The sequence below is a fragment of the Dermacentor variabilis genome, chromosome 2 (assembly GCF_050947875.1).
Source record: "Dermacentor variabilis isolate Ectoservices chromosome 2, ASM5094787v1, whole genome shotgun sequence".
NCBI lineage: Eukaryota > Metazoa > Arthropoda > Arachnida > Ixodida > Ixodidae > Dermacentor > Dermacentor variabilis.
The window spans coordinates 53,228,956-53,251,342 of record NC_134569.1 but is presented as its reverse complement, the minus strand read 5'-3'; the positions used below and the strand labels follow the sequence as shown (position 1 = coordinate 53,251,342).

The 22,387-nt window shown below is 48.0% G+C and overlaps 2 protein-coding genes across 3 annotated transcripts in view; one reads left to right on the top strand and one right to left on the bottom strand.

The window, feature by feature from the left end:
• The window catches only part of LOC142571849 (dual oxidase maturation factor 1-like), a 61,964-nt gene that overhangs the window by 19,345 nt on the left and 20,232 nt on the right, over positions 1-22,387 (bottom strand). Inside the window, exon 1 of one of the 2 annotated variants that reach the window (XM_075680505.1) lies at positions 342-470. The exons of the other annotated variant lie outside the window; for it this stretch is intronic. The gene's annotated coding sequence lies outside the window, so the exon portion shown is untranslated. Of the gene's footprint in view, positions 1-341; positions 471-22,387 lie in introns of those variants that run through there. 2 annotated transcript variants of the gene reach the window in all.
• Positions 698-22,387, top strand: part of LOC142571848 (dual oxidase 2-like) — a 48,162-nt gene continuing 26,472 nt past the window's right edge. The window contains exons 1-12 of the mRNA XM_075680504.1: positions 698-1,049; positions 1,804-1,938; positions 7,838-8,002; positions 13,482-13,660; positions 14,086-14,290; positions 15,473-15,678; positions 16,080-16,140; positions 16,205-16,301; positions 16,388-16,493; positions 18,452-18,548; positions 19,263-19,450; positions 21,273-21,451. Coding sequence (XP_075536619.1) covers positions 884-1,049; positions 1,804-1,938; positions 7,838-8,002; positions 13,482-13,660; positions 14,086-14,290; positions 15,473-15,678; positions 16,080-16,140; positions 16,205-16,301; positions 16,388-16,493; positions 18,452-18,548; positions 19,263-19,450; positions 21,273-21,451 — 1,784 coding nt within the window. The 5' untranslated portion in view covers positions 698-883. The remainder of the gene's footprint in view (positions 1,050-1,803; positions 1,939-7,837; positions 8,003-13,481; positions 13,661-14,085; positions 14,291-15,472; positions 15,679-16,079; positions 16,141-16,204; positions 16,302-16,387; positions 16,494-18,451; positions 18,549-19,262; positions 19,451-21,272; positions 21,452-22,387) is intronic.

Below are 22,387 nucleotides of genomic sequence, written 5' to 3'. Positions count from 1 at the left end.
ATACGAAAAGGTCACCGATGAAGATTAAGGGAAATGTCTGAAGTGGCGCAGAACACGTGCGAGAAGCAACTTCACTATATTCCAGTAAAAAGATTCAACGCCTGCTCTAAGTTTCAGTCTTTTCCTCGCCCCGTCGTAGCTACACAGACCTCGGCAGAACGAAAGTTACGGTGCCAAGATAGGATACAGAGGAAACCGCAGAATCGACAGAGCACCGTCTTGCGTCCCCTTGTGCTCGCGGTTGCTACTGTATCGCGTCTTTGCTCAGCGAGCATCTTCAACCATATGGAAGAGGCGCCGAAAACGCCGCAAAGAGCATGCAGGACACTTGACACACTCACCGGATATCGCGTCGAACAACGTTGCAACGGGAGCGTGCTGCGGTCACACAGGGTCGTACGCGCACGCTGTAACGTTCGCGCGCGGGTCGGGTGAGTTAGCGCTGCGCCGCTTTTGACAACTCCCCCCTGGCCGGCCTGGATGCCCCCGTCGAGAGTCTCTGGCCCTCGCTCGCGCCTAGCGTCCCCAGAGCGCTTGCACGCGCTCGCGCGGTATTGCAATCGCGGGGCTGCGGCGGCTGCAACGTCTCGAGCCCAGATCCAGAGGAAGTTGCCGGCGGGACGCATGCTTTCCTGGTCCACATCCGGCGCACGCGCCGCAGTTTCGAGACATTCCACATCCGCCCGGACCATTGCAAGACGTTAGTCGCATATCCGCCGCGCGAAGCCGACTCCCTTGCAGTGGCGCGCTCGATCGCGCTCTTCCCTCCAGCAGCGGGAACGGGCGGGACGGGAGAAGGTCGAGGTGCGCGCGCGGACCCGTGTCCGAAACCCCTGGAGCAGCCGCCATCCAAGAAGATCTCCTACGAGGTCGCACCACAGCCATGCGGCGGCCTCCAACTGCAACCGCTGCCCTAGCGGTGATGCTAGGCACGCTCCTCGTGACCGGCCCTCTCAGGTCCAGGGCTCAGGACACGACCTCGTCGTCTACGTCGGCGACCACCACGTCAACGCAGCCGTCGACGCCACCGACGCCACTGTCGCCCACGGGTGAGCTGAACGATAGGGTTGGCGCACCGCCACTGTTGCGTTTTGGGTGAATCCATTATACAACGCAATCTTAAGCGTCAAGAATTCTCCCTGTTAATTGGTGTATTTGTCCACACGCTAATCCGAAAAAAAATGCTTTCTTTTTGGCACCATGGCAGCGACAATACGAAACAAATATAATTGAATGGTAGAGGTAAACATTACTGCAGTATCGAGCGTCAGAGACACCGAAGCAATACGCAAACGAATACAGGTGCGCGGAAACATATGCAAAATTTTAGGCCCTGCTAGGTCCCTGCAGGTAAGCACTAAAATGATTCCACCAGCTATAAAGTACCGAGTGCCGCAAATCTTTTTATCAATGTAGCAATTGCATAATGAGCATTAAAAGCAAAGACGTTTCCTTCATTTTTTTTCTTTTCTACCGCTTTTATGGTTTCTTTCCTGACTCAATATGATGCAGGGCGTATAGGCCGTGATCACTATCACTCGCTGACTGGTAAAAGAAAGTGAGACGCAAGTCCAATATGATCAGTGACAGTTGACGGTTGTGACGACGTTGTGACAGTTGTGATGACGTGATAGTTGTGGCTGCTAGAACGACGTACAAGAAAAGTGTGAGCCGTCCTCGTCATCGTGCCGTCATTGTTATCGTTCTTGAATCGGCCTTGGATCGACTATAACGCTGTTTTGGCTTTATTTGAAGCTTTCTTCGGTTTCTTTCACCATTCTATTCCATTTCTATTTTCTCTAGGCGACAAGCCGGCTGACATCAAGCAAAGCCTGATCGACTGGCTGCTGGACGGCATCGACCCCCACCATGAGACGGAGTTTGAAGGTTACGACGGCTGGTACAACAATCCGAGCGTCCCGGAGTTGGGATCAGCAGGTAACTTGCTGCAAATTGCCAAGACCGGGTGCTTCTTGAAAGTCAGATAACATAGAGGATCCTCGCAACCCTATTGTGCGGCCATTTCCTGTGTTTTATTCGCAATCTGTCACTTCTGAAGCGCCAGGACCAAAACAGGGCCCGTATTCACAAAGCAACGTATTACGTTAGAACTGTTAGTAAGATCAGACGCCAGCCAACTTCGATGTTAGACATGTTATTAGCGAATGCAGCTGGCAAATGGTGAATGTTGAAAGTTGAATGTTGGCAAATGGTGAAATGGTGAAAACTTTGTGAATTCGGCCCCTGTTTCGTAGGTAAACATGACAGCTGCCGTTTGCGGCCGCTCTCGTACGAGGGAACAGCGTTTATTCAGGAGTGCAATGCATGGGCGAAAAACAAGGCGCCGTAATAGACCTCTCGTTGTTTTCAAACAGTGTGACGTCACTGCGAGTGCCCCTCCCATCTGCCGCATCTCCGAAGTGGGCGCTGGTTGGCAAAACACGTTGCACCACGAAAAATGTTGGCGAAAAGCAATAAAGGAATCATCAGTAAGAAAGTGTGAGAAACGAAGACAGCGAATTGGATGAAAAAATCGGAAACAAAAAGCACCGTGAAGATTTACAAGAATGGGAAGAAATAAATTTGAAGGGAAAATCTGTACGACAACATAAAGGCAGTGCGTCGCTATTTGAGGCTCGCGAGCTGGTTGCCTATAAGGACAAAAACATACCGGCTGAAATATTAGCAATAGATGAGGCTTGTGTATGCTGCAGCGAAAATCCGGAGACCACCGAGCACATCCTAATGGAATGCGAAGAGATTCACCCAATGAGACCCGGAGGTAACGTACGCCTTCCAGAAGCGCTTGAATTTAAAGTGGGCTGAAACATCAACCGGTCAACAGTCGAGATAAGCAAGGTACGTTTAGAGTATTGGTGAAAAAAGAAAGCAGGAAATAAATTGATACGACTGGATTAGTTACAGGCATAGGTAGCGATAAAGGTAGATAGAGAAGTTTTCCGGAAAATAATAGATTATGGAGATCTTTACAAAAATGCTAGGATGAAAAGCATGTACAGTATAATCGATTAAACCAAGCAGGCTAGGTAACTATATGCTACCGCCCCGTTTCTGAAGGGGTGTCAATAAATGCTCATCTTTCAGTCGGCCGCCTCCCTCTGTATAGGAGCGCTGCTTGTATCTGAATTGTAGCGATCACAGTTTCTGCGTATTGATATTTTCTGAATCGACAGCATCTTTTAATTGTGCTTTGCAAGTAACCATCCTCGATATACTAGACAACGTAGCGTTGTTGCCAAGTGCAAGGTGCTTTTAAGTCTGCGTATGGAGATTTCGTAAGAATGACTCTTCCGTAGACTAGAAAGACACAAAAATTCCATTACTTTCGGAAAGCGAATATTTTGCCACAGAAGAAGGACATTTTCCCAGAGACGAGACGACATTTCGCTTAAATAGCTGGTTTTCGGGAAAAAAGTTGCATTGCATTGACGCGAATGCACTTAATTTGCGTCAATTTACACTGCAATCGTAAACTATATACAAGATTAACTTCTCTACAACTATCAGTCATACCCAGCAGTGGCGCCTAAATTACAAGGGGGGCGGAGTGCAAAAAAGTCTTTACCTTGCTTTAGGTGCCCGGTGGAAAACTCCAGGTGTTCAAATTTAATCCGAAGCTCTCCCTCACATCATTATTCATAACCCACGCTGCTGATTAGGGATGTTAAACACAATATTATAATTATTTTACCTATTAGTCCCCGCAATGCGAATGCACGAGGCGTATATAAGTTAATACGCGTTAAATTCACTGTGCATGAGGCCTACCACTGCTGCTTTAAAGTTTAAAAAGGTCCAATTTTGCATGCTTATGTGTATCATCGCAGCATACATTTCATATAGTAAAGGTAAGTACCAAAAAAAATAAAAAAAAAAGCGACACTGTTTTAGTTAAGACCTACAAGATCTGCTATAATGAGCGATAATTTTAGTGGGCCGAATTTCGTGCAATCCCCGTAGCGAAGCGTACACACGCAGCTTCGGCAATGGTAAAAATACGTTCTATAGGGTCTCCTTTACAGTCATACTTTCAAGCCGATAGACTCACCTCAAACGTTGTTTTTTTTTCTCCGCACAGCGCAGACAGCACTGAGGTATAGGCGTTCACTGATCATCGCGTCTCATTCATTCCCACCTGTGCAAGAATTACGGGCCCTGAAGTTCTGTCGACGCCTAGTCACTGTGACCGGCCCTATTGCAAGTCACGCTCGTTTACGTATTGGCAGACGACACGCATTGCTAATGGCGCATTACACTCTCGCACACACGTCCACACAACAATGTGGTCCCTTTCCCTGAGAAAAGATGAGCCCATACCGTTGCTATTTTCCGCCGCCTAACACGTCACAGCGCACAACGAATTTGGTGCATTTGCGAAAGAAACGCCGATGTCGCTGTCCCTCATCGCACAGTTCCCCACAAACCACCACGTTGTGTCACTTACGCAAGTGAAAGGGCCACCGTAGCCAGTTTTTCATTACGCAGTTTACCACACACCGATGTTCTCTGGCACACAATGCTGCTAGCCTGACTGACAAGATAATTGCGCAGGGTCACGAAAAAAAGAAAGAAAGAAAAAGAACGCGTCCCCGTGGTGCACAAGTGCATCTAACACTACGGCACTGCGTTCCGCCGAGAGCTGGCGGAGGCCGCGTTTTGCCATCCATAGCCACTGCACGTGCGCTGATGACTTCAAGCTGTGACGTCAGCGACGCTGTGTGACGTACCATGGAAGAGGTCTATTACCGGTATATTCTGCGTACTACGCTTTTTTAAATGGCGAAATGTCGCGCGGTGCGGACGATCTACGAATGTGGGCAGCAGACGACTTAGCTCTAAGAAATCGTTTCTTAAAAGTCTAACAGTACTAACGTCATGTACTGTGCGAAGGGGTGCAGTCATTATTTTTTTCTTAAATGCGTCTCGGCTATTCAAACGGAGTGAGGTACCAGTGATACTATGTTACGACTTCATCGCACTAATAATAGTATGATGCTGTGTCGTGAGAAATAAAAAAAAAATAACTGTAGAACATAAAGAAAGATATCGACAACAGGATAACTTATCTTCAGCCGAAGTTAGCCCCTGCGAACTGCAGACGAGAAAATACGGTGATCATCGCGCAACACGCGAGCGGAGAGTGCTCCCCCGAATCCAGCCATCTTCCATGAAGAGCAGCGCGACAGGCACAGACGAAAGGGAGGATAGCACAGGTAGTGCCATTCTCTTCATTCTTCTGTCTGTGTCTGTCACGCTATTCATGGTCGTTCTCGTGTACCTTCTCAACGTACCTACTTGCCCAGATATCTGGCTTACAGCAGAAATTGTGAAGTGCGCTTGCAGACACGAGAGGAACGCACAAGTCTCGTACACAAACTGAAGATTTCACGAAAGACGTCAAAGGGCCCATATATGAAATGAAAATTGACGAGATTGTCGAATTTGAAAAAAAGAAATAGCGGTGTCTTGTAAGTGCGACACCTTAAAATGCAGTCACTTTTGGATCCGCATCGACATTATAGGTTGCTGTGACGCAATGCCCGCTTGAAGATTACTCTGCCGAGCTACTCCTTCTTGCACTTCGACGAATGTGGAATTGAACAGCCGGTAAAGGAACTATTTGAACGGACGTCATGGCGGGGGTCGTTAACACTTCAAGTAATATTACATGACCCGACGGCAGCTGGATCGACGTCGCGACTGGCCGAAATTCCCACAGCAGGCATTTTGCTTTGTTGAAGTTTGACGTGCATTCGGCGCGCACATCGCGCAGGTGGTCCTAATGAGAGAGCGTACGAGCGCAACCGGTGGGTGTATGTACCGCTGTACGCGTGTGTGCGGTTAAGGTTCGCATCACACCATCTCTCGCCCAACAGCTGGATCAGCCTGCCAGGCCGCCAGTCAGGTTAACATATTCAACTTCTTGCTAATATCAGCATCTCTATCTCTTTTGCTGACCTGACGTGCGTCCTCACGAAAAGAAATGTAATCAACGCTAACTTGTGGCATGCTGCACCCTTGGAATTAGGGGCGCAAACAATTTTTTTTTGTATTTCACGTCTTACAGGGGGTTATTTATTTATTTATTTATTTATTTATTTATTTATAAGATACTGCAGGCACAGCTTGGGCCCAGACAGGAAGAGTAAAAACACAAAACACGAACAGTAAGTATTCAAGCATTCAGAAAATAAACAAATCCCATTCCAATTTTAAAAGTATCCCATCAGTAATTATACCCGCTCTAAAGAATCAATACCGCTTAGCAATGACAATGGCTAGTGTGCCACTAACCAATGGTGCAGGAAATAGAAACACTTGAAAAAAGTTAGTTCTTGCTTGACAGGGAGAAGATTCAGGGCAATGATGTTTGCTTAACCTTGCATAGCTAATGGACAGACATATGGATCAGGTCGCGACGAGAATTTGTTATTTTTGGGGAGAAATATTAATTTAAGCCTTACAACTTTCCGCCGAAGCTGCAATTTCTGGATGGCACAGGTCTGCATGAGAGTCGTACATGAGTCGGTCCCACGACACTTAGAAAAAAACAACAACAAGAACAACAGCAACCTAACTGCTTCTCTGAACGACTATAAGTGAGTAAACATTGTGCTTAGTGTGATAACCCCAGACCGTGCAGGCGTATCCCATTTTAGGTCTAATGAGTGGTGAGTATGTGTGTGAAGTTCAGTTTCGGGTGGCGCTTGTTTTAGTTTATGTCGAAGAATACAAAGTTTGCGAAGTGAGGCAGCACATCTATCGGCGGAGGGCTGCGAATTAATCTCGACCTCCCGAAGTTCTTTGGTTGCGGGCGCAGAACATCTCGGCACGCGAGCATTATTGCGGCACCCCGCGCGGTCGTTTTCACGATGAGCCTCGACTATACGAAAGGTCAGCTCAAAGTCACCGCAAGCCCTACGAGCCGCCACGAACAACTACGACCGAAATGCTTACGAACAGTGCTGAGCCTCATGCTGTCCCACCCCCGTGTAGAGGAAGGAGTCTGCGGTGCTCCGAAACTTTGGGTTCTAATTAAAATTTGGCGGGGCGTCCCCAGCTTTAATTCACCTGGTTGCATCCAAACAGGCGAATCCCAGTCGAATGTTTACCTTTAGTTATCATGTGTCTTATATCCAAATTGATTGCCATAATTAATGATAATGATCATATCGTAGAGCGAGCAGCGCGGATTCCTGACAAATTGCCCGAAGAAGACCGGCCAGTCGTTATGACGCTCCGGTCTCTGATGAATACCCTTCGAATGCTCTTAAATAACCTGCACATTCCGTCAGCGCGAAGGGCAGCGCAAGTGCTGGATGCTCTCAATTCAGCACTTGCAACTCTTGAGTAAGCATCATGGCTCACCCGCATCATTATATTCGCACTGAAGTCAGAACGGACGGGGTTTAGCTTAAAAATATACTGCCACGCGCTGCAACGTACTGCTGACGCCCACCGGATCCTTGTTCTTCACTGGTGACTTCAACGTGCATCACCAGCTATGAACCACCAAGATTGACGGCAGCCTAACGTATCGACGGATCACTTGCTTTCACTTGACTGATTTCCAAGCACTTATTTGCTGCGTGTATAGACAGTGTGCCCTCTATCCCGCTTTCCTCTTTCTGTTCCCCCTTTCCATTCCCGCAGTGTAGGGTAGCAAACCGGACGCTCGTCTGGTTGACCTCCCTGCGTTTCCTCTCTTTGCTATCTCTCTCATATCGTAAGGTTTGTACCTATATACTCGCGACTATGACATTTTTCTTGCATTTTTATTTTTTGTTGTCGTCGTCCCCATTGTTTACTCCGGCAGACGGACATCTCATCCGGCTGTTCCCGGCGCAGTACTCGGACGGCTCGTACAGGCCGAATGGCCAGAATCGACCGAACCCGTTCACCATCAGCAATGCGACCATGCGGGGAAACTTCGGAGAAGGCCTTTCGAGGACGGGAAAGACGGCATTCCTCGTTTTCTTCGGTAAGGAAGCCCATGGCAGACAGTCTGGCCTCTGGTCTGCGTAGGTATTTTTTTGGTAGTAGTGCCCGGAGGACAATGTTACTCGTTTTGAACGAAATTTACTCAAATGTTTTTCTTTTAAAATATTACTGATCATTTGTTCATTGTTTTTGATAGACTCGATTTCTTTTTTCTCTATATATTTCTGCATACCTGTCTGCGGAATCGCATGCAATAATTAAGTTACGAGTAGCTTTCCCACTATCTGCCTCATAGAGAAAGTGATTGTTATTGGGCACAAAATATGTGCCTTCAATCCGAATTTTCCTCAGCGAGGATCCTCTCAACGAAACCAAAGTTTTCCAATGTTGCGGTTCGGCATTCCATTGGTGAGCAAATCATCCTCCCAAGGCAAATCTGGAGAGGCAAAGCATGCTTTCTTTTTATCCAAGTACCCTAAAGATTCACACGGGCATTACATAGGGGTGCTACAATAAATCAGTGATAGATACAGTACATGTATTCAAACAGATAATGAACGCTAAAATAAAAGCAAGAACACAAGCGGAGAAACAGGATAAAAAAAAACGTAAAAGCACTACAACGACACATCCTAAACGTTGAAGGCACCTATAACCATTAAAATGGCTTTTACACAAAATAAAGGTTACTTGGTTACTTGATACAAGGAAAATGCTTGTTAAAATAGGTACACATACCAGCAGATAGTGCATGTAACGATGAAAGAAGAACACAACCATAAATGTTTTATACAGTACAAGAAACACAGTGATAAACTAAAACAAAGCCATTTGCACAAGGACCATTAAAATATCGTGAGGGAAAAAAGACAAAATAAGAAAACGAGCACAAGAACACAACTAACGTCTAGAACGAATGATACGTGCAGAGTTAAAATAGCGCTTTAGTTTTGCTAGGAAGTCATCATGAGCTAGAGCGAATACGATTTCATTTGGTTAACATATTCCAATGATACATCGCGAGAAAGAGTGGTGAGTGACTCAAGAAGTTAGTGCGCGCAAGAACGGGCTGCTCATTCATACAGTCATGATCAAGGCGCATGGGCGGGCCTGATGTGGCATGCGCTGAATGACGAGCTGCAGTGATAAAACTCGTGAAAATGGGAAAGAAGTCCTATCATGGCAGTCTTCGATTTTCTAGCGAGGGGAGATTTAGATATATTTGAAAGTTCGTGATAGTAGACTTTGGTGAGTAATTTCTCGTAACGAAGCAGGCTGCATTGTTTTGGACTGACTCGAGCTTATGAGTTACGACTGATGCGTGTTCCAAATAAAAGACGCTTGCTCCATTTTTGAAGGAACCGGTGCCGTATAGGCTAATAATTTAGTTGACTTGTTTGCCGAGTAAAGGTTACGCCTATAATGTAGCCAAGGATTTTACACGTGCTGCTAGTAATCACTTCAGTGTGTTGATTTCATGAGACGTTTGAAAATAAATGTCGACGTGTTTTCCTTTTATATGCCACGATGTGGATGAGAAATCTGACGGCGATGTTTGTGCTTGAGAAGGCCGACAACTTCGGCATTTATAACGGCCGATAAGCTTCTCGATAACTCGGTATGGTATGGTATGGATAGCTTTATTGGGTCCTGAAGGTCAACCCTACGTTGACGCGGGCCGCTCCCACGTTGGGACTGTCAGGCCGAGCCCTTCAGCCACATCGCGGGCCTTCTGGACTGCCCGTAATTGGTCAGAGAGTGATTCACTGTGTAGCATTTGCCGCCACCATTCTTGTTCCTTGTCACAGTCTGTGAAGACCGCGGGGCACTGCCAAAGCATGTGGTCAAGAGTAATGATGCCACTGCACTTACTACAGTTGGTTTGTTTCCCTCTCCGGATAGATCCTGTTAATAAAATCTGGACTTGTGTATGTTCTTGCCTGTAGCAAACGTAATGTGACCTCTTGGGTTCTGCAAAGCTTACCGTGTGGTAATGGGTATTCCCTTCTGCTTAAATAATAATGCTTCGTGATTTCGTTATATGTTAATAATCGATCCCTGTGTTCCCCGGGTGAAGTGTAAGTTGCTCGGTCTTGAAGAGCACGGCTAGAAAGTCCTCGTGCTGCTTCATTTGCCACCTCATTGAGGTTTCTCCGAGCTCCGTCCACCACCCCCAGATGTGCAGGAAACCAGCGGATTTCAATCCTCTCACTGTTGACCTTCTCTAGTAATTTTGTTGCTATCCGTGTCACATACCCGTTGGTAAAGCTGCGTATGGCTCTCGATAACTCGGTACTTCATATTTATTTAAATTAGAACGGTAGATGAGACAAACAATTGTAGCTTGTATTGCTCTTTGCTTGTATACAAGAGGTCAAATGGTTTATTTCTTCGTCGCAAATTTTATTACCATGCATGACCATTGCAGTGAAGCCACCTTCCAGTTACCACCCCTTTCCTTTAGCTCAATAAACAAAGTAGTGCACTACAACAATATATCTGCCAAAAAGAAAAAAAATGAAGTAAAAACTCCTCGTTTCGACAGTGTGTCCCAGCTAACGCTAGCCAAAGTATTAAAATAAATACTGATACAATATAGGAATATGAGACCTACCCTGTTAGGTCATCAATCCTCTTCGGCAACGAGGATAATTTTTGCGTACTAATTACCAGGCTCTTCGGCGAATATTAGTTAAACGAGCTTATAATTTAAAAATTAAGGGTGTTACTTCCGTTGGGAAAGTCGTTATTGTGTCCAATGGCATATCCCATGCAGTCGTTTTCGGCTCGCCATTTTCTGCGTAATTACTTTCATCCGCACCTTATTCGTACCGCGAGAAATACTAAAGGTAACGCGTCATTACGCGGCGGCCCACCTCAACTCCTGTGGCCCCCAATGGTGATGTGAAGGAACCAATTCCGCTCATTGTCAGACTCGGCAACTGCCAGGAAATGGAAAGCTGCCGGTGTTAATGCTGACTTCCGCTGATAGCGGGCTGTATGTTCCGCGTCGCAATCGCAGACTTCGCAATGATCAGGCGGTTGTCGAGTCAGCCAGATTTGTGGAGTTAGTTCCTGAATGACATGCTTTGGGCTCAATGACAACTTCCCCGTTTCAAGACACATCATACACTTTAAAATTATAAAGTTGTTTAACTAATATTCTCTGCTTGGCCAGGTCATTAGTTCACTAAAGTTATCCTGGTGGAGTATGAGAAGTGATGACCGAAGATCGTTGGTCTCACAACAGTGTATTGCATCAGCCTCTTTTTAACAGCTTGTCTATAGCGTTAGAAATGACACCCTGTCGTCGGCGTCATCGGCGTAGCCGAGCTAACGAGCACTGCGAAGGATGAAAGAGCGGACGCGGAGCGAATCGAGGGATGAAAGACGGTGATAGAGAAGAGAGCGCGAAGAGGAAAAAGGAGTAGGAGGGTGCAGCCCTCTAGAGAATTTAAGGCGTTCTGGCTGTACCCTCTCCCTCTGAGATACGTCACGCAAAAGAGGCCCACATAAAAGTTGCGTGCAGCGTGCTACGAAGCCACGAGCGGCACACCTGTGTTGAAAATGAGACGCGGAAGACCGAGCGGGCGACGACGGCGACAACGATTCGATTAATTCCGGGAACCCTGCCGCTCCTTGGATAGCTTCGGGGTTAGAAAAGTCCTGGCATGCTGCGACATGATTTTCTGGACGTGAACCGTGCATCTAGTCTCTGAGCTTGTGCTGCGATTGCGGTTGCGTGTCCGGCAAGCCTTCATTGCCGCGGAATGTGGATTACGTTCGTGCCAGGATATACCTAATAAGTGCTGCGTGCCCGATTGCTGGAGCAATTACAAATCGGGGCCGAAAAATCATGCGTTCATGTTTCCGCAAGACCAATGACAGAATATTGGGTGCCAATGCTAAGGCAAAGAAGAGAAAAGCAGGAATTCTGCGGAATAATTAGGGCAGCTGTTTCTTTGTAGATAGTTGCACTAATGTTTTGTATCTCCATTGCTAAACTCATTTGAGGTTTTGTAAATATGTGGACTGCAGTACTGTATGCGATAATGCCTCGAAAGCGAAATTATTCGTTTAAAGCCTAATCTAGACTGGAATAAATACATGTGTCCCGAATGTGAAGAAGGGCACACCAGTGAAGTTGTCATGAGATACGTATTATGGTGCAGGGCTAACATTATGTTGAAGAACTTTTGTGGTCGTATGAACAGCAAACTCTTTGACGCCGACGATAAATCAAGGCAAAGAAGCTACTTTGAAGAAGAGGGCAGCACTGTGACTTTACAATATAAGCCATGCTCCCTGTCATCATTTACCCGAAATTCGTTCTCAATCCTAAGGTTGAACCATTTCATTTTTTATGGACGGGATTTTTAATAATGCAGCGCGTAAATAGTTTTGCATAAATAAAATAATCTCGGAACACCCTCTGGTCTCTGCGGGCCATCTGCCCAACTATGCCTAAAAAAACAATAACTGCGCTCTGGTTAACGTTGCCATAAGGGTGCGATCCCTTCATTCAACCCGTATCCCCGAGCACGCCGCCGGCCTCTTCTCCGTGACATCCCTCGCCGATCGCTCAGGCCTTCTCTTGTCTAGGTGGTGTTGGTGCAGCGGAGGCATTAAAGCCCCTTAAACTTCGTAAAGTACTGCCACGCTTTGAAGAATGCCGCCTCCTTCTCGCGCGCTCTGGCCTAGGCCGACGCCGCGCCGCTATTAGCCTAATAGCATCACGTTGGCCCTCGCGCCATACATCAGCGCCATTTTTGCTCGAGAACCGTCTACGGAGTGGCAAGGAGCGCATGTTGCCGCTGTTGCTACGCTCGAGCAGTGTAGGCGGCACCACGGTAGAGGAGGGAGCGTGAAAGAGAGGAGAAACGAGGATGAGTGGAGGCGAAGAAGGAGAGTGTCGCTGCTTTACGAAGTTTAAGGGGCTTTAGGAAGCATGAGGAGGAAAGCGAACGAGGAGAGTATAGAAAAAGGCCGAGGAGGAAAGCGAGTGCCGCACGAGACGGACTCCTCGGCGACAACCAGGCATGCAGCGAACGCGTCCACTGACGCCATATATGGAAACAAAGCGCTGGCGTGGGCTTCAGACTCACAACGCATGCGCTACTTTGCCTGCGCCGCCACCGCTCGAGAACACGCTCCGCGCGATGTACGCGTTCATGTGTTCACGCTTTCTTTTTGGAGAATGAGCGACGCAACCGGTGGAAATGCTTCGTTTGCCGCTGCTGCTAAACGAGCTGCCCGAGTAGAGACTCAGCGCCACCGCAGAGAGGACCCTGTCGTCGAGAATAAAATTCTTTGCTACAATGTATCGCGAATTCAAAGCACCTAAACAGCTGCGCTCAAAATTCGCATTAGGAAGCATAGTAATCGTCAGTGATCTTTATTTCTTTTTTCTGAGCTAGCACACGCGGGGCTAGACACAGCCTAATACTAGGCACAGCCTGACCCTTCCGTTAGACTTGCAGCGCTGAGCCGGCGCGTATGACGCCCTCCTTGTAACGCAGGCCAGCAAGTCGTGGAGGAAATCCTGGACGCGCAGAGGTCCGGCTGCCCACCGGAGTACTTCAACATCCCCATACCTGAGAATCACGAGTACCGCAACATCGGCGCTGCTGCGATGCCTTTCCTGAGAACTCGCTACGATGTGCGAACGGGAAACTCGCCCAACAACCCGAGACGACAGGTGTGGCCCCATTGTATTGACCGGAACTGTTGCCATACGCTGTAAACTTATAGTTAGATGCTTACATGGACGTGAGGTTTTCAGTGAGGGAAGGTTTAGCAATAAATTTGAGATGCGCATGACATGAGACATTCACAGAAAAGTTTGCATATAGTGACGCCACACAATGTGCTTATAACTTCTTGCTTTGAAGAACATACTCTGCCAAGAGGGTGACAATAGGTGCAGAAAACCAGGAGGCTTTTCCACGCTCTCGACAGCACCGCAAAGCCCGAGTAACTGAAGTTCTCCACAAGCATTAAGCTACGTCACTGTTCCGCCATCTCACTGCGTTCTCTGCCCGCATTGCTGCGTCACAGGTCGTGCATCTTTTGGGCGAACTGCTGAACCGATTTGCTTTTTCATCCGATATGGTCGCGACGCAGATCAACGAGATCACTCCGTGGATCGACGGTGGCCTGACGTACGGCACCTCGAAGACGTGGGCCGACACGCTTCGACTGTTTCGCTGCGGAAAGCTGGCCTCATCGCACAGCGGACAGTTCCCCGTCGAGAACAGCATCCGGCTGCCCATGGCCAACCCGCCGCCCCCGCGGTTCCACCGGCTGCGGCCCGTCTCCCGCTTCTTCCGTAAGCCCAATGATATGCCAGCGTTGCGGAATGCTACGCTATTTAAGACGCTCACACGCTGCTCGCTTCCGCTTATCCCTCTCGCAGACAAAAAAAAAAAGCAGTAACACTGAACAGAGTAACGAATGTAAAGAGCACTGACTCAAAACAGACGCTATGGTCTTTCGTTCTTGTGATGTTGTGTTGTAACATTCTCTACAAGTCATGCGCATGCCCACTCCGGTGGTCGGCCAGCGATCGGATCAGTAAGACGAAACGAGTGTATGATAAACAGTTGAAGGAAAAGCAAGAAAGTTGAAGCAGAAATTGAAGCAAGAAAGCAAGTTGAAGAAAAGCAATTAAAAGAGAAACTCGTCGCTCTGTTTCATCACTCTTAGCACGGTAAGCCTTACGTAAATTAAACGCAGTACTTTTGCTGTTACTTCATATAAAGGTAAAGCGTATACCCATGATGGCTTTGGTATTTCGACTGTTATGCCTGCAGGACTAAAAGTAACGTTGTCTAAATTAAAATTTACGGTAGGGGCATGGTCCAATCCTAGCTCCATGGCAATTTTTTCATCGAACGAGCTTTCTTTCTGAAACTTCGAAAGTATACGTTTTGGTCAGATGACAAGTTACGGGCGGGCGTGCACGATGTAGATGATTGTCGAGTGAAATGATGTCCACTTTTGGTGAGGTGTTTAGATTTATCTTTTTTTTTCAAGCCTTCAGTGCTTTGTATGACGTTAATTTTCTATGTATGTGCTGCTCGTTTTCCAGTCATTGTATAAGACCTTCTTGTATTGGCAATACGTTATACACTTTATGTACATATACTATTTTTGTGCACAATAATAGATACCGAAAAAAAAAAGAAAGGTAGAGTGAAAGGTAAAATGTTCGACTGACCCTCTGATGGGCCGAAATTCGAATGCTGACTGGAAAATATTTTTTTTCCTTTAGTTGTAATTTTTCGTCAAGAAATTTTAGGATGCAGCGACGGGCACTGGTGCACATTAACACGACTTCGAGGAGTGAGCCAAAGCGGCTATCACTGTAAAAAAAAGATATTGCAAAAATTACTTTGCGGGGGAGCTTCATGAGTTTGATGAATGAGTAGCCAAGAAAAAGCAAGAAAGAAAAAAAGACCCCAAGACAGTCAAGACATATTTCCAACGGCCTCCCCTCACGTGCATGCAGGATTGGGCAATCCGAGAGGTAATGAGAACACATTCCTGCTGACCATGGGCACACTGTGGTTTCGATTCCACAACGCCGTAGCCGAGAGGATGTGCCAGAGGTTCGGCACAGCGAACGCGGGGTCGAACAACTCCTCGTCTTTGAAGCTGTGGAACGAGGAGCGCATCTTCAACGAAGCCAGAAAATTGGTCATCGCCGTACACCAGGTGATGTACTGGACAAGGTTTACTCTACTAAGGTAGAGTGGAAGTGGGGTGGTTTAGGGGGTGTTTGCCGGTTTCAGAGAAGTTAGGTGCCTAAGGGTTAGGTGCCCAATTTTCTTTGTGACAAGATGACCAGAACAAAATTGTAACAACTAAGCTCAGCAATTAGAAAAAGAAAGAATTTTGTTAAGGTTGGTCACCAGCGGGTGAGTCGAAATAAAGGAAAGGTACTGTACAACGACACTAATAGCACCGCCTTGCACCTGACTACACATCGAAAGTAGCTATTTTATGTGTTGCGTTTGTATTGTACTCGCAGTGTTGAGTGAAAACTGAACAATTATGGCACGTATAAAATACCTAAGAATAAAGCTAATTAAACATACTTTTTATTGTGTGTGCAGCAAATAATTATGAATGACTGGCTTCCTGAATGGCTCGGGTCAGGATTGCCTGAATACAAAGGTAAGTCGAGGGAGCCCCAATTGCGTTGCCGCGGATGCCTCATGTTTGCCACCGTTCTATTCAGGGTGGGACTCCAGCATCGATCCAGGGATTGCTACGGAATTCCAGTCTGCTGCTATGAGATTTGGGCATACGTTGGTGACGTCAGGCGGCTACAGGAGGTCAGATGCTTGAACGCCTCACCTTCCTGCCACACAAAGGTTCGATGACGTCACTTATACCGGTACGTTTCCATTGATTCTTCCAGGGGCCCTGCTTCGGACTGTACGGTGCGCAACGTCACCTTCGATATGGACGGACAAAGGCACAGCGTAAGCGGTGTGCGCACGTGCAACTCCTTCTGGAACCCTCAGGTAAGAAGCGCTTGCCTATTTCTCAGATTCTCTCGTTGGATGCTCTCGATCTTTATCATCTGCCTGTTCGACAGCGGGGCTGTCCTTAAGCTTCCTCGTCCTCTCTTTCTCGGGAGCCTCCTTCGACGCTTCACTTGTCGGGTCTTCGCTCCCGTGCGCCGTTACCGGCGACGTCGTCCCAAAGAACACGTCGGCGGTCTTCGCCTTGTCCGTTTCTGTCACTGGTTGCGAGGTCTCCGCGTCGGATGGAGCTGAACGCGTTTCCAGGGGTGCCACGGACGTTCCGTGTTCCGACTTATCACTCGGCCTGATCATGCGCGATGGCGTCGCGGTGTCATGGGTTGGAGCCACGTCACTGTCGACGACAAGCGGCATCATCCCCACGGCATCGTCGTGGTCGATGAGGATATATGTGTCGATGCTGACCAGCAATGGTTTGTGGGCTACTACCGTGGCTATAGCATTGATGTACGTCATGGTGACCCGTGAATTCTTCATAGGCGCCGCCATAGACAAGGTCGCTGCTCGGTCCTCTGGAAGCAAAGGATCTCCCACGTGGTGACCCCGGTGATGGTTTGGTCGGAGGGGACCCGAGGGTCGAGTCTGGGGCTGCTCGGTTGTTTGCTTCTCGAGCGGCGGAGTCAGTCGCCTCGCTTCCCTTCAGACCCTCGCGCGCTGGACAGCAGGCGATTCCGTGGCGCAGTTGGAGGCGTTTCCTTAGCAGTGTTGCTGCCGCAGCGGGCGGAACCTCCTTGAAGTAGGCCCTGCAAGCCGCTTTGGAGTAGGTGAACACGTGGGCGGGTATTTCTTTTCGGTCTGCATCGTTGACGGCCGTTGCAATGTCCACCGTTTGTGCGGTGGTTACCGATCGCGTCTCGACTGTAGCCGCTAGGATCTGCCGGTCATGTCCCGACACTGCAATCGTGCAGTAATTTCTTCCCGGGATGCGGCTCGCGTCCGTGCAGTAGGTGTTGGGATCATGCTGGTATTGTCGCCGTAATGCTCGGACGCGTGCTCGCCTTCTCCCCGCGTGTGATCAGTCTCCCGCTGCATGTTCTCAGGGATGGGCGTGACGGGAATCTTGTCTCTGTTGGACCGCCGGGGTACTTGGGGCTCAGTGAATAGCCTAATCGCTCCAGGAGGAACCTGCCTTGTGCCCTGGCGGTGAGTCACTCCCGCTGCGCAATTCGTACACCTGCTAAGTGTTCCTCGTTAGGGAGACGTTAGTGAGACGGTCGGTGCTATCTTGAACTGGGAGGCCGAGCACAGTTTTCTACGCTCCTTGCAAGAGAAGGTTTGCTTGGTCTGTCTCGCACTTCCACGTAAGTAGGTATGGGAGAGCGTACTTTAAGCGACTGACCACAAAGTCTTGTACCATCCGAAACGTGCCCGTATCCTGTCTCTGCTACGTGCAATGCGGTATATAAGGCGCGAGACGCTCTTGAACGTCCTACGCAAGCGGTTGGCGCTGAGCCAACCTTATTTATTTATCTATTTTAAGATACTGTTAATCCCAGTGGGATTTTTACAGGTTGGGCATGTATTATAATCTTACAAATAGCGATTAAAACAGGTTTACATAATTTCTCAGTGCCAATAACATTCCTGCTCGCAGGCACCAATGCGAACTGGCGTTAGTCACGCGAAATGTCGCGAAAGTAAAACTATTCCCGAAAGTGATCGTCTGAGAATACGGTCCTGGTTTTCAGAAAGGAACAACCAATCTTGGATAGAAACAATGATTCTTATGTGCACCCGAGGACGGTGTCATCTTCGCGAGCTGACGCAAATTACTTGCGTCAGGCAATTTGAAAGAACCCAAACATTTAAGGAAACCTGTTGCTGCCGCGTTTTTTTCTACTTGCGAGAAGGCTATACAGAGTCACCGAGTATCAGTCTTGGGACAGGTAGTCTTCGTTTGTTAGCATACGCTTCACTACATGAGGTTCTCATCCCAGGAAGCTCTGCTGGACGGCGGTATTGAGCCGATGATCATGGGCCTGAGCTCTCAGGCCGCAGAACGGGAAGACAACGTCATCGTCGAGGACTTGCGGGGTGAGTTGACTGCCTCGCCAAACGTACGAGATCCGTTTTGTTAAGCAGGCTATTCATGAGCACTCAAAATCTGCTGTATCGTACTCTCTCCTGAGTTCCAAACGCACTCATTGATAATGATGCGTGAGACAGTACTGGTCATAACCAGGCCAGTCACAGCAGTGACAAGTGTAAGCGAATTCTTGATAACAAACTTGTGGGCGTAATTACAATAACTTTGGTGCTTTAGGTCAAAATTCTGCAGTTTGGCGATAATAAGGGACGCCGTAATGGAGATCACCGGATTACTCTGAGTACCGAACCTAACACTAGGGCATGCACCATGTTGCCACTAAAAACAAGCTGGGAAGACCATGAAACGAGTGGTGGATGGTACAAACACTAGTGTCCTTTCACACTTAACAAGCGAAATGTGCAGGAATCTGACGAAGACAAAGTTCGACAAAGGGAAGACACACACACAGCGAAGTATCTTTGTGCCTCACTTCATCTCCGTCAGATTCCTTCGCTGTTACACTGTAACAATGAACACCCAACACGCTTAACCCTAAATGCTGCCTAACAAATGCAAAGAACGTCAACCAACTACAGCTTCGTATTAAGTTATCAACGGTCTCGAAAATTTGGCAGAAACATGACGCTTTGGAGAGTTTTCAGTCTGCCGCCTTCTTTCGTCAAAGCTGCCGCAGTCCAACTTTTGGACATTGACCGCAGGGAGAGTGTTCGGTCCGCTGGAGTTCTCGCGGCGCGACCTGATGGCGGTGAACATCCAACGAGGGAGGGACCACGCCATTCCGGACTACAAGACAGCGCGCCGCCTGCTGGGCCTGAAGCCCGACTTCGGCACATTCAGCGAGATGGGCCGGTTGATATCGCCTCTGCTGTACGGGGAGAACCCAAAGGTACGTATGCACGCTCTGCCGTGGCCAATTTCTGAGCTCGTAAGTGTGAAATCACTCATCGTAAATTGTAAAACCATTCAGCCCAAAAATTACTTTTCCGGCAAGACAAGTCCGCCTCAATCCCTGCGTGTATCTCTTCCCTTCCCTGCCACATTTATCGGGTGGAGGAAGTCTGTTCTTCGAGAATACAGGCCGAAGGGCGGCCCTTCTGTCACCTGGGGTCCAGCACATGTGGACTCTGTGCACTGTCCAAAAGAAGTGTGCCTGCTTCTCCAGCATCTACAGGCGTCGTTTCGTTAGGCTCACTACAATGCCGTTCGCTTCCGAACAGCCATCAAGTGGTCATTTAGCGACACGCTATCTTTCCTGTTTTGGTACAAGCAGGTTGTTGTTGGTGTTCTAAACGCCTTTATTCAAGAGTCCTCAGGGCCTGCTTTTGGCTTCGAGTGCAAGAACACAGTGTCTAAGCCCGACTTCATTATATTGAATAGCAGCGAGTCGACACAAGTTCTTCTGCAACTATACAATATGTAATTCCAGCAGCCGATGAAGCCAAGGCATGGGCAAAATTAATTGTAATTATTGAGCTTGGAGAATGAAACATTGTTACGGTCTGTTACTTGTTATCACGTCACAACATAAATAAGAGTTAAGTTTTTCGATTAAGTTTCGCGAGTCAGTGGCTAGGTTATGAATACATGCCTATAATTGCATAATTGCACAAGAGTGTGCCACGGAGGGACAGCCGCCCCGTTAACTCAGTCGGTGGAGCAAACACCAGGCGTGTCATGCGGAGGTTATTTGTTCGGTCACCGTCGATGACAAGTTTACTTTTCTTCCACTTTCTTTTTCCTTTATTACAAATACAAAATTTATTCCAAGTTAAACCGTAATCAATGGCTAGTTCTTCCGTTCAATAGACTGTTCCGCAAAGCTCTTACGCTTGAAATCACCGGACGATGCAGCGAAAAGACATCACCGACGATTACGATACTCCCGAATGCGAAATGAGAGCGCAGCTGTATACGTGTTTTTCTTTCGCGGTACATTGGCTGGTGCGGTCAATCTACTTCGTGCGGCACGTTGCAAATGCAGCGAAGTGCGGCGCGACTGCCTCGATAATCAGGAGATCGCGAGAGACAGCGCGTGGGTGACGCGTGGCCGCGATTCACAGCAGCCGCCGCAGACAGGCAACGTATCGTTGGACCCGCTCGCCGCGTGCCCTCGGTGAACAGACGACGCGCACTACTCCGGCGCCATCTCGTAGCCATAGCAGCTGCAGAGCGGTACTACGCGTTTCTTCTCACGCTTTCGCCACACCCTCTTCCCCCACTTTCCATCTCATGCTTTCACTGTAGTCTACTCCTCCGTTTTTCCTCCTCACGCTCGCTTCGCTTTTCATCCCTCGCTGCGCTCCGCATTCGCTCTTTCATCCTTCGCTCTGCTCGTTAGCTCGAGTTCGTAAAGAGAATTGAATTCTGGGGTTTTACATGCAAAAACAACGATCTGATTATGAGGCACGCTGTAGTGGGGGGACTGCAAATAAATTCTGACCACCTGCGGATCTTTATTCGTGGCTTTCATCTCCCCACGTGGTGCCCTCTTCTAGACTGTCCATGTGTTCTCCCTTGTCACCAGAGTTAATGGTCATTGCGTTGTTTCCTTAAATAGATATCTTCTATTTACATGGGGAAACCATGACAGTATTTCTTCTTGAGCCTCCGCTGCAATTTATCGCGTTTTTCTACACCGTTACTCGGATTCAGCCGATATATTCCCCCTTTCGCGGGAATATATCCACTCACAAACCGTATCGACGCAGCTGTTCGACGAGGTACTACCTGACCTATACGGCAACTCCACGGACAACGTGGACATGTGGGTAGGAGGCCTGCTGGAGACGAGCGACCGGCCGGGCCCGCTCTTCCAGACGATCATCCGCGACCAGTTCCGCAGGATCCGAGACGGGGACCGCTTCTGGTTCGAGAACAACAGCACAGGGTAGGAGCGCGCGCCATTTTTCTCCTGCCGCTCGGGTAGCGACCACGTTCGCACGCCTTTCACGCGTCCTGTGCACACCCGCGTTATTGTAGACGGAGTAACGTGTGCATCCAGACGGGCTTTGTTAATATTTTACGTGGCGCTTTCATACAGAGCATGCAAGAAACCTGTAGGCGCAGTGAATATTTACGGATGGCATTATAGTCGTTTGGAATTTGTCCGGAAGGCAGAGTGTCTTTCTAATGAAGTTGTCGTTGCTGTTCGCATTAATTGCACACGCCATTTATGGGGAATCGGCCAATAAGCGGGGGGCAGGTGTCGGGTAAAGAACTGAACAGTTATAGTAAAGCTAGAAATAGCGGAAAAAAGAGATGCGCGCTCTTAATAAGCAGTCAGCCTCTCGTTTTAAGACTAGCTTTACAAAATTATGGAAGGAACTCCGACACTTATAATTTTATTGACTTTTAAGGTTGCTTTAATATTACTGCAGTTGAAAGAGGGGTTAGTAATGAAGGAAGTTAGACTCCTTAACTCAATGATAAGAAAGAAAGCAGTCGTGTTGTCTACTTATTCTTCGTCCGTGTTTGCTACGCCACGATGGTTGAAGAGAATCGTCAAAATGACTGCGATGACATTATGTGTTGAAAGGATTGGGGGCTCAATCCCATCGCTCGTAACCAGTTGTCAAGATTGGAGTCGGGCATAAATTAGAAGGTAGCTGGTCCATGCCGTCGTCCAATTTATCCACGCTGAGGACGTTGTTGAAAGGAAGGACTGCTTCTCATCGAGAACCAGGAATATCGGTTTATTTACAGTATCTACATAAGGACAATGCGTTCGCGGGCTAGTTGGTGCGAATCCATGAATACTTTGTTTAGCGCAAAACAACAGACACAAGAAAGACGACAGGCCAAGGCGCACCCCACATAAGGACGT